General features: G+C 46.4%; 1 protein-coding gene across 2 annotated transcripts in view; it reads right to left on the reverse strand.

Moving 5' to 3' along the window:
- Positions 1-480: 480 nt before the first annotated feature.
- The window catches only part of OPN5 (opsin 5), a 142,987-nt gene continuing 130,979 nt past the window's right edge, over positions 481-12,488 (reverse strand). For both annotated transcript variants that reach the window (XM_075338805.1, XM_075338804.1), the window contains exon 7: positions 481-1,339. In XM_075338805.1, coding sequence (XP_075194920.1) covers positions 1,252-1,339 — 88 coding nt within the window. In that variant the 3' untranslated portion in view covers positions 481-1,251. The remainder of the gene's footprint in view (positions 1,340-12,488) is intronic.

A 12,488-nucleotide genomic window follows, 5' to 3' on the forward strand; every position in this document is an offset into this window, starting at 1 on the left:
GGAAAACAGGGAAGACAGACTGAGCAGGAGGGACAGAGGTCAGGGAGGACAGGTACGCATAGAGGAGGGAATGGAGGTGAGGACACGGAACGGAGCCAGGGTCAGGTGGGCAGGGAGGTCAGGCTGGGCAGGAGGGATGGAGGTCACGAAGAATGGTACTGGGTAGCGGGACTTGATCAGTGTACAATCACAGAAACCAGTTGCACGCTGCAGAGCAGGAACTATTATTGGCAATGTCTTGGAGGTAACAACACCAAGATCTAGTGACGTGGCCTCCGGAATGAGGCACAAACGAACAGGCCCCTCCTCTCGGATCTAGCCTTGGAGACAACATACATGCACTGGCTCAGCAGAGTCAATGTCATGCTAAAATCATGACAACAGTAATAGGAAGACACTGCGGATGGAGATTCCCTTTAAGATCTAATAGTATTTTCATTCAACATACATTTACAAAAATCTTCTTTTAATTACGTTTTATTGACCACAAAGGGTTTTGAAATATAAATTATGAATAGATCTAAATATAAAGCCATATTATACATTGTATAGTTGGTGCTTATTAGTACTGCATCGTTTGACGTCTAACGTGCTAATAGTACAATATATATATATATTCACTTTTAATACAATAATTTATTTTATGCAAATATATGCTCCATAAAACATAAATAAAGGACCCATCATTAGTGATAACCTTTCGTTATTCAGTAAACTTAGTGCAACTTTTCTTTAAAACAGGATTGTTTTGGCTTTTTCTTTTATATATAATCTAATTGAATTTTTTTTGGATGGATGCCCAATGCACAAGAAAGGTCAAAGAGGCAACCCGACTGGTTACAGGAAAGAAATCCAGAACTTTTTGCCTATATTAGTCTTTATACATGATGTCTACAGTGACCACCACCATTATTCGTCATCATCCTTATCGACAAAGTGTAGACATGTTGGAAAACAAAAGGTTCTACGAGGGACTCAACGTCAGTGGTTGGACAAAGTGTTTTGGTACTCAAAGCTAAAGGGTGGACTCACGAATAGTGATTAGGTCTTCAGGTGACACCATGATTCCAACATGATGACAACCGATGGTTTGAAAAGCCATGAAAACCTAAAAGCCACCATATGATGAACGTCAAGACCAGTGTTGAGACTGAGATACAGGTTTGAGTAAAATACATATCAGTGCTGGGCAGTAACCCCAAGTCTAGCTCCTCCTAAAGACAACCTCCATGTTCCAACTCCCGGACTTGGTCAGACACTATTGTATTCCTCGTTTTGCCTTCCTCCACTCGAATCTGTTGATGGAAGTGATCTTCTGTATGTGCTGACAGTATAGATCCTAGAAGACAAGCGTAAAAAAGGTTTCATTCCTGTAATATAGGTAAATGATCTTATGACTCTCCAGACAAGGGTTGAGAACGAACGCCCTTGTTAATGGCACCCTATTTTAGACCACGGTCAATTTAGGTCACTTTAAATTGAGTTTTATCATGTAAAAAAATATATATGCAATAACAGTATCAAGTTATTCATTCCATATAGTGAATTCTATAGAAAATTAAACAGGCTTCTCAAAAAATGTAATAAAAATTCGTTATTTGAACCCCAAAAAGGGTAACAAAAAATTCTACAGCTATTTCTGTAAGGAAAATACAAACAAACAAAAAAAAATGCTTTCACAGCTTCATAGATATAAATATTAAAGTTGCATCTGGTCTTATTTCTTATGGCTTAAAGCACTACTTTAGCGGGGTTTTTTTTCATTGTACTGCTGGAGAGGTGCTTCAAATCTAAATCCCCTGCCCTTGGTCTTATACACACCCTTCATCTTCTATCAAAGCCCCATCTGTTGGTCTCCAGTGATTTGTGACCTATCGGTAGCTCCAGTGTTCCATGAAGCCGGAGGTTACAATATATCGAGCAAGTACAGAGAAGAGCCACCAAAATGGTAGAAGGTCTGCAAACCATTAGAGTTGAGCGCGGTTCGCGGTTCGTGGTTCTCCAGTTCGCGGCTCGAGTGATTTTTGGGGCTGTTCGAGATCGAACTAGAACTCGAGCTTTTTGCAAAAGCTCGATAGTTCTAGATACGTTCGAGAACGGTTCTAGCAGCAAAAAGCAGGGCTTTTTACAGCTACAGTGTGCAGGAGCCATCGCTGGCAGCCTGCCACAAGCTGGTAACCAAGATAAACATCGGGTATCCAAGCAAAGCGCTTTGGTTAGTAACCCGATGTTTATCTTAGTTACGTGCAGGAAGGCCACACTTTCCCGCTCAGCTCGCTCCGCCCCCTCCTGCCCGCGGCATGTACACATACATACATACACACACACAAACACAAACCCCCCCCCCCCCGCTCGGCTTACCTGCGGTGATGAAGTCCCGCCATCCCGACCTCAGCGCTGTCACTGTCCTCCATGGCCGCCGCTTGTCACATCACCTCTCGCTTCCGACCCGAGACTGACTAGCGGTGACGTCACGGACCTCTCGCGATACTTGAGGGGAAGACGCCGGTCATTGAACTCAGTGACAGGGGCTGTCGGCAGTGCTGGAGATCAGCGCAGGTAATATACCTCGCTGACAGCAGCACTTGTCATGCCCTGCAGTGACCTGGGCTGACCCATTGATGTTAGCTCAGGTCACTGCATTGCTCTCCCAGCCAATGGGGAACATCCTGCTCTTCATTGACTGGGACAGTGTGGATCGTCATGGCAACCCCTTGGATTACACCAGACCTGGATTTGTTTTTCAATCTAATAAATTGGTTAAAGAGGGAATGTTTTGGGGAGTGTTTTTTCAAATAAAAATGTGTTTGTCGTCTATTTTTTTTTATTACTGACTGGGTTGGTGATGTCGGGTATCTGATAGACGCCTGACCTCACCAACCCCAGGGCTTGATGCCAGGTGACATTACACATCTGGTATTAACCCCATATATTACCCCGTTTGCCACCGCACCAGGGCGCGGGATGAGCTGGGGCGAAGCACCAGGATTGGCACATCTAATGGATGCGCCACTTCTGGGGCGGCTGCGGCCTGCTATTTTTAGGCTGGGGAGATTCCAATAACCATGGACCTCCCTAGTCTGAGAATATCAGGCCCCAGCTGTCTGCTTTACCTTGGCTGGTGATCCAATTTTGGGGGACCCCCTACGTGTTTTTTTTTTTAATTATTTATTTAATTTAAAATAACAGCGTGGGGTGCCCTCAGTTTTGGATTACCAGCCAAGGTGAGGTTGCCAGCTGTGGTCTGCAGGCTGCAGCCGTCTGCTTTACCCTAGCTGGCTACAAAACTAGGGGGAACCCTACGTCATTTTTTTTTCATTTTTTTGGCTAAATACAAAGATAAGCACCCCTTAGTGCCACATGAAAGGTACCAAAGGGTGCTCCACTTTTTCTCCATTTTTTTCTCCACTTTTTCTCCACTTTTTCTCCACTTTTTTCTCCACTTTTTCTCCACTTTTTCTCCTCTTATGCTCCACTTTTTCTCCACTTTTTCTCCACTTTTTTCTCCACTTTTTCTCCTCTTATGCTCCACTTTTTCTCCACTTTTTCTCCTCTTAATCTCCACTTTTTCTCCACTTTTTCTCCTCTTATGCTCCACTTTTTCTCCTCTTATGCTCCACTTTTTCTCCTCTTAATCTCCACTTTTTCTCCACTTTTTCTCCACTTTTTTCTCCACTTTTTCTCCTCTTATGCTCCACTTTTTCTCCACTTTTTCTCCACTTTTTCTCCACTTTTTTCTCCACTTTTTTCTCCACTTTTTTCTCCACTTTTTCTCCACTTTTTCTCCACTTTTTCTCCACTTTTTTCTCCACTTTTTCTCCTCTTATGCTCCACTTTTTCTCCACTTTTTCTCCACTTTTTCTCCACTTTTTCTCCATTTTTTTCTCCACTTTTTCTCCACTTTTTTCTCCTCTTATTCTCCACTTTTTCTCCACTTTTTTCTCCACTTTTTCTCCTCTTATGCTCCACTTTTTCTCCACTTTTTCTCCACTTTTTCTCTACTTATGCTCCACTTTTTCTCCACTTTTTTCTCCACTTTTTTCTCCACTTTTTCTCCTCTTATGCTCCACTTTTTCTCCACTTTTTCTCCTCTTAATCTCCACTTTTTCTCCACTTTTTCTCCACTTTTTCTCCTCTTATGCTCCACTTTTTCTCCTCTTAATCTCCACTTTTTCTCCACTTTTTCTCCACTTTTTCTCCACTTATGCTCCACTTTTTCTCCACTTTTTCTCCTCTTATGCTCCACTTTTTCTCCACTTTTTCTCCTCTTAATCTCCACTTTTTCTCCACTTTTTCTCCACTTTTTCTCCTCTTATGCTCCACTTTTTCTCCTCTTAATCTCTACTTTTTCTCCACTTTTTCTCTACTTATGCTCCACTTTTTCTCCACTTTTTCTCCACTTTTTTCTCCACTTTTTCTCCACTTTTTCTCCTCTTATGCTCCACTTTTTCTCCACTTTTTCTCCTCTTATGCTCCACTTTTTCTCCACTTTTTCTCCACTTTTTCTCCTCTTATGCTCCACTTTTTCTCCACTTTTTCTCCACTTTTTCTCCACTTTTTTCTCCACTTTTTTCTCCACTTTTTCTCCTCTTATGCTCCACTTTTTCTCCACTTTTTCTCCTCTTAATCTCCACTTTTTCTCCACTTTTTCTCCACTTTTTCTCCTCTTATGCTCCACTTTTTCTCCTCTTAATCTCCACTTTTTCTCCACTTTTTCTCCACTTTTTCTCCTCTTATGCTCCACTTTTTCTCCACTTTTTCTCCACTTTTTCTCCGTTCTTTTTCTATGGTCGGTCTACCCATTAGCTCTGCCATGCATAGTGTAGCTCTACACCTACTGCACATGTTACTTTATGATTGACATCTCTTTCATACCAGAGCTGTCTAAGTCTACTCTGACCCCCCCATATTTGTCATTACTATATTGTCCTTGTACTGTATTATGACATTTGTATCATGTGTTTCATTTCTTGCTGTGTTGCAATTTTTTTGCTGCATCCCAATTGTACCTCTACATTGTTCGAGTTTATGTTATTGTTCTCTCACTCTTATGTGATACTGATTATTGTCATTTTTCATGATTACATGCAGATAAGTCCAATCTGACGAAGGCTCAGGCCGAAACGTCATTTGTAACTTGTTTTGGACAAAAACATATATGCTTATGAAAAAAAAATTTTTCTTAATACGGACCAATAAAGAGTGATTTTGCATTACTATCCGTTGTGACTTACTGACTTAGTATGGGAGATTTAGAGTGCCGAGGTTACTCACTAATTTTATCTATTATTACCTCTGAGCACCTATATACCAGTGAGCAGAGCTTCCTCTACAGTAGTTCTCCTGATTAGGCATGCCCTTACCTCATGAGCAGGGCATTGCAGCTTTGGTAGCAACCATTACGACATGGACTCTGCTGCTGTGGACCCGGGGAGAGTGAGTGCAGATTCATTGCACCCACACTCCTCACATGAAGGGTCCGCACTCCTAGAAAATGGGGGATACGTTCCCTGAGTGTCTGCCCCCCATATTCTAGACGGTCCAGAGTCGTCGTGGGACCCCTTTATTTTTTTTCTTACAATAAATTGGTGAAAGAGGAAATGTTTTGGGGACTGTTTTTTCAAATAAATTTCTTTTGTCGATTTTTTTTTTTGTTAGTACTGACAGTTTATGATGTTGGGTATCTAATAGACGCCATGACATCACAAACTGCTGGGCTTGATCTCAGGTGACTTTACAGCTAGTATCAACCCGATTTATTACCCCGTTTGCCACTGCACCAGGGCACGGGATGAGCTGGGGTGAAGCGCCAGGATTGGCGCATCTAGTGGATGCGCCACGTCTGGGGTGCCTGCGGCCTGCTATTTTTAGGCTGTGAAGGCCCAATAACTATGGACCTTTCCACCCTGAGAATACCAGACCACAGCTGTCCGCTTTACCTTGGCTGGTGATCCAATTTGGGGGGGACCCTACTTTTATTGTGTAATTATTAATATTTATAAAATAATTATAAAAAAGAGCCTGAGGGGACCTCCACATTGGATCCCCAACCACGGTAAAGCTGCCAGCTGTGGTTTGCAGGCTACAGCCGTCTGCTTTACCCTAGCTGGCTATCAAAAATGGGGGGACCCAACGTCATTTTTTTTTTTAACTATTTTTTAAATAGAAAAAATTAATGGGCTTCCCTGTATTTTGATTGCCAACCAAGATAACGGCAGGCAGATGGGGGTGGCAACCCATAGCTGTCTGCTTTATCTGCGCTGAGAATCAAAAATACCGCGGAGCGCTACGTCATTTTTTTAAAGATTTATTTTTACAGCACTGTGATGTCCAGCAATCAAAATACAGGGAAGCCCATTTTATTTTTAGTTATTTAAATAAATAATTAAAAAAAATATATATGGGCTCCCGCTGCATTTTTTGTATTGCTAGCTAAGGGTAATCCAAGCAGCTACTGGCTGCTAACCCCCACTGCTTGGTGTTACCTTCACTGGCAATGGAAAATCCAGGGAAGCATTTTTTATTTTTTTTGCCAAAAAAAGGACGTGAGCTTCGCCATATTTTTGTATGCTAGCCAGGTATAGCAGGCAGGTGCTGGAAGAGTTGGATACAGCGCTAGAATATGGCGCTTCTATGAAAATGCCATTTTCTGAGGCGGCTGCAGACTGCAATTCGCAGCAGTGGGGCCCAGAAAGCTCAGGGCAACCTGTGCTGCGGATTCCAATCCCCAGCTGCCCAGTTGTACCTGGCTGGACACAAAAATGGGGCGAAGCCTACGTCATTTGTTTTCTAATTATTTCATGAAATTCATGAAATAATAAAAAAAGGGCTTCCCTTTATTTTTGGTTCCCAGCCGGGTACAAATAGGCAACTGGCCCAACCCCCAGTTGCCTATTTGTACCCGGCTGGGAACCAAAAATAAAGGGAAGCCCTTTTTTTATTATTTCAGCCGTACCTGCCTGCTGTACCTGGCTAGCATAGAAAAATATGGCGAAGCCCACATAATTTTTTCAGGGGGCAAAAAACTTCTGCATACAGTCCTGGATGGAGTATGCTGAGCCTTGTAGTTCTGCAGCTGCTGTCTATCTGTATGGAGAAGAGCAGACAGCAGCTGCAGAACTACAAGGCTCAGCATACTCCATCCAGGACTATGCAGAATTTTTTTGCCCGCCAAAAAAATGACGTGGGCTTCGCCATATTTTTGTATGCTAGCCAGGTACAGCAGGCAGCCACGGGCTGCCTCCAACCCCCAGTTGCCTATTTGTACCCGGCTGGGAACCAAAAATATAGGGAAGCCCGTTTTTTTTAATTATTTCACTTATTTCATGAAATAATTAAAAAACAAATGACGTGGGCTTCGCCCCATTTTTGTGTCCAGCCGGGTACAACTAGGCAACTGGGGATTGGAATCCGCAGCACAGGTTAGCCCGAGGTTTCTGGGCGCCTCTACTGCGAATTTCAGTCCGCAGCCGTCCCAGAAAATGGCGCTCTCATAGAAGCGCCATCATCTGGCGCTGTATCCAACTCTTCCAACAGCCCTGGAGCCGGGTGGCTTGTTGGGTAATCATGAGTTAATACTGGCTTTGTTTTACTAGCCAGTATTAAGCCAGAGATTCTTAATGTCAGGCACGTTTGACCCGGCCATTAAGAATCTCCAATAAAGGGTTAAAAAAAACACCACACAGAGAAAAAATACTTTAATAGAAAAAAATACACAGACACATTAGAGACTCCATCTTTATTACCCCCTGTCAGCCATCCACGATCCTGCTCTTCTGTCTTCTTTCTTTCTAGTGTAGTAGTAGTGACGATTGTAGTGAGGATGAGGTTCACCAGCTCATCACTTGGGGCTGGGGAACCTCCATCCTCACTACAATCCTCACTAGTGTAGTAGTAGTGACGATTGTAGTGAGGATGAGGTGCACCAGCTCATCACTTGGGGCTGGGGAACCTCCATCCTCACTACAATCCTCACTACAATCGTGAACCAGCGTGCAGCCTTCACTCCGTGAGTGATCAGTGCTGGCTGTCAGCGGTAACAGCGGTAACGCTGACAGACGCGTTACCATAGCAACGGTGCTCTCGGAGCCGCGGTTAGCTCCGTTGCTATGGCAACGGTGATCTCCGTTAATGACCGGCTGTGTCAGCCGGTCCCTAACGGAACGGGGAGTCGACCGTGTGCTAGAGCATGTCGCCGGTACACGGCGATACACATATGTGCACCGTGTACCGGAGAGATGCACTCGCAGGTCCTACATGACGTGTCATAGTCATGTGACCAGTCTGTAGCCAATGAGATAATAGCCACGTGACTGGTCACATGGCTATTCTGACGTCACGATAGGTCCTGCATCTCTGCTGGCAGTGCAGGTCACCGGGAGGATTAAGCGATCATCGGATGGAATAGCGGCAGGAGACAGAGTGCAGAAGGGATCGCGGGGACCGGTAAGTGTTATGGCAATGTTTATTAACTGTTTGTGTACATTTATAATGCATTTTTATGTGTTTGTGATTGCCTCCCATTCTAGCCTATACGTTCGAGTTCGGTTCGTCGAACGTTCGACGAGCCGAACTCGAACGGGACCCCCGTTCGGCGAACCGGCCTCGAGCCGAACCGGGACCGGTTCGCTCATCTCTACAAACCATGTCACATGAAGACCGGCTAAAAGAACTAGGAATTTCTAGTTTGAAAAAGAGAAGGCTGAGAGGAGACTTAATAGTGGTCTACAAATATCTGAAAGGAAGTCACAGTGCAGAGGCAACCACAATATTATCATTAGCAGAAGGAAGTACAAGAAGCAATGGGATGAAACTTAAAGGAAGGAGAATCAGATTAGACATTAGGAAAAACTTTTTGACAGGGAAGGTGTGTCGCCCAGGGAAGGGGGTACTCGGTGTCGGGCGGTTGCAAATGGGAATGTCACTCTGGTGGCCGTTGCCCGGTCCAGTACCCTGGGGCTTCTCTTGTAAAAGGGGAATTATTTTAAGTAGGGATGAAAGTTAGTGTACGTGACGCCATCTTGCGGGTTGTGGTTAAGGGTGGAGAACCGCCGTTGCTGAATGTGGGTACTCCCAGGGCTGGTGGTGGTTGCAGCAATGATATTGGGCCCTCCGCAGGTAGGGCCGTGCCTGGGAGTTGTGAAGGGCAATAGCGGAGACCGTACAAGGTTGCACCAACATTCTCTACTTACTCCGAGCCGTGGATGACTTGTTCAGGTCCCATGGAGTATCAATGCCAATGTAGTGACCCAGGTTGCTCTGACCCCGGCACTCTCTGTTGATTGGGTCCCCATAGCATAGAGCGTTTGGGCCCTGACTGTCCCTTTTGGGGTACAGTCTCCTTCTCCATACGATGGACAGTGCGGATCCTGTGGGGAGGTAAGTGTTCGAACCCCAATCATAGTGTACTGCCGCCGCCCCCCGGATTATTTGGTTTGCGTCCGTGCAGGTGATTATCAAGCCGTGTAGAACTGGCGCCTGATCTAGCGCCCTGTGCCCCATGCGTGCTCCGGTCCCAGCAGTACTTGTCCGCACCCGCCCTGGCAACTTGTCTCCTGTGCACCCGTATCACCGTTGCATGGACCCAGCTCAAGCACGTCCGCACATCTCACTGTGTGCCACCGTTCTCCCTGTCTGTGTGAGTGTGTGTCCCCTCCCACCAGGCTGGCTCATCCCAGGACTCGTTCCTAACTCTAGGTGACCATCACCTTACTTGATTAACCCTTTAGTCTCAGTGTGGAGTGGAGAACTAGGATTTTGGATGTGCTTTGGTGGTATCAGCACTGGTACTCCAGGTCCCAGGGGGTAGGTCCTGCATCCCCAAAAGGATGCAGTTCATTGTAGTGCTCTGAGTGGCTCAGGGGCGCTACAAAGGCAGTCAGAGAGTGGAACAGGCGACCACGGGAGGTAGTGAGGGCAGTCAGAGAGTGGAACAGGCTACCACGGCAGGTGGTGAGCTCTCCATCAATGGAAATCTTCAAGTGGAAGCTGGATAAACATATAGCTGGGATGATTTAGGAAAACATGCACTTGCAGGGGGTTGGACCCAATGGCCGTTGAGGTTCCTTCGAACTCTACCATTCTATGATTTCCAGCTCCGATGATCCACCTGCTGCCATGCAGATTCTGCTGTATCGGTCTTCCCACATACTGTTTACATGTCTTGCTGGGCTACACCAAGGCCTCCAGTCCATGCTGCTCACCCTGACCTATGACTTAGTGAATCCACTCCACCATGTGACCCCTTAATGTAGCGCCCCTGAAGCCATCAGGAAGCTACAAGGTACTGCATGCCTCACCAGGATGTAGGGACTACCCCCTAGGTACCCAGAAGACCAGTGGCGGTAACACACAAACACTCCAGAAAATCCCAGTTTTCCCCAACATTCCCCCCATAGAATGGTACCAGGGTAAGGTTGGACCAATGGATGGCCGACTAGAGGTGGAGCCACTCCAGTCCACTAGTTGACCAGGTGGGAGGGGCAGACAGTGGAGAGTCAGACAGTGGAGGAGAAGGAGTTGAGCAGTGACTGTGAAAGTAAGTAGACGTGCTGACAGGAGTGACCTGAGGGCCCAGGCAGTTAGTTGATGGTGGAGTAGGGTGGAGTAATCCCAGAACTACGCACCAACGGAGTACAGGACCCTAGGTCAGGCAGAAGCTCCAGTGAGGGGACCATAAAGGACCTCACTGACCTTGAAGTTTGGGACTCAGTAGCAATAGGAGAACCAGGGACAGGACCAGAGACTCCAACCCCTCAGGGTTCACGCTACCATCATATGGACTGCAGTAGAAAACCACCAGGAGGGGATCCCAGCTGCTTTACGCCACGGGGACCCACCAACCAAAAGACAGGTGCAGGGGAAGAAGGCACCAGGTTGCTAAACCGGCACTGGGAGAAGGGGGACCTGAAAGTGAAACCAGCCGGCCTCGGGTGACCAGTTACCACCAGAAAGTGATAAAAGAACCAGTTGCAATGAAACACTTTTGTGGGCTACATTCTTCCGACACCCATCACATCACCTGTCCTCTGGGGCCCGGCCCTGCTTGCGGAGGACCGGAGGCTTGCATCCAGGCTGCCATTAACACCAGCCCCAGTAGTGGAAATTGTGTAGCAGCGGCTCCATCTACATAGCCGCAACCCGCAAATGGTGTCACGTTGAACATTATTCTAATCCCCTGTAAATATTCCCCTTTTCAAAAAGCACCCAGGGCACGGAACCGGGCAACGGCCACCAAAGTGACATTGCCCAGCTATATACCGCCCGGGACCGAGTACCCCATAACCCTGGGCGACACATTAACACCAGGCAATCACTTCTGAACCTTACAGTAACACCAGGATTCTTCCTCACTAAACTGTGCCCCATGACGAGACGCACATTCAGCGGGTGAGAAGGGGTGGGATCTGTAAAATGAGGGAGTGGTTATCAAAAAATAAAAATTGCACACTGCACTCCAGAATCTGTCGCAATGCCATTCAACATGGATGCCAATGTATGCATGGCCTAAGCTTCATGGCCACACGCAGAGAGAAAGCCACATCTGCCAATTGACCTAATATGTTTTCATCATTTTCCTTTAAGGCCTCCTTCACACATCCGTGAAAAACACGCACGTGTGTTACGTTACATTTTTCGGGTCCGTGTTCCGTTTTTATGTCTGTTTTTATGGTATGTGTGGCATCCGTGTGAATAACGTATGCTAGCCGTGTGTGCGTGTGGAATGTCCGTGTGTGCGTGAGATACGTAAGTGACATGTTCGTGTGTTGCCCATGTGAAATGTTCCATGTGTGATGCACAATGTCGTTAATACATACCCGCTGACAGCAGACAGACAGCGTCACGCGATGAGAATGAACTCGGGTGAACTTCACCCGATTTCATTGTCATACCGCGGCTCTGTCTGTGTCACATACTGATTAGCGGTCACCCGTGAAGGATTCACGGGTGACCGCTAATCCCCTGAGTGACTGAAGTGAGCAGCGCGATTAGCGCTGCTGTCACTCAGGTTACCCCCGGCTAGCTGGATCCTCCACCCGAGACCACAACTCACCTGTGACTTCATCGCTGTCACTCGGGCGACTTGCTGTCACAGTTGGAGGCTCCAGCGGTGGCCGCGAGTAACCTGAGTGACATCATCGCTGATCGCGCTGCTCACCTCAGTTGCTGCGTGGAGCTGGCAGGAGCGGCGGTGTTCTTCTGCAGCTCCTGTCACCTTCATGTAGCAGAGCTGGAAGTGACGCGGGACCTCCGTGGATTACGCCGGACATGGATGGGTTTTTGGGGCTTAATAAAGTAGTGAACGAGGGTATTTCTTAGAGTTTATTATTGCAAATAAAGGATTTTTCACTGTGTGTGTTTATTAACTTTAAATTACAGGTTAATCATTGGGGGTGTCTCATAGACGTCTGCAATGATTAATCTAGGACTTAGTGGCAGCTATGGGTTGCTGCCATTAACTCCTTATTACCCCGATTGCCAACGCACCA

Source organism: Anomaloglossus baeobatrachus, chromosome 3 (assembly GCF_048569485.1).
Source record: "Anomaloglossus baeobatrachus isolate aAnoBae1 chromosome 3, aAnoBae1.hap1, whole genome shotgun sequence".
NCBI lineage: Eukaryota > Metazoa > Chordata > Amphibia > Anura > Aromobatidae > Anomaloglossus > Anomaloglossus baeobatrachus.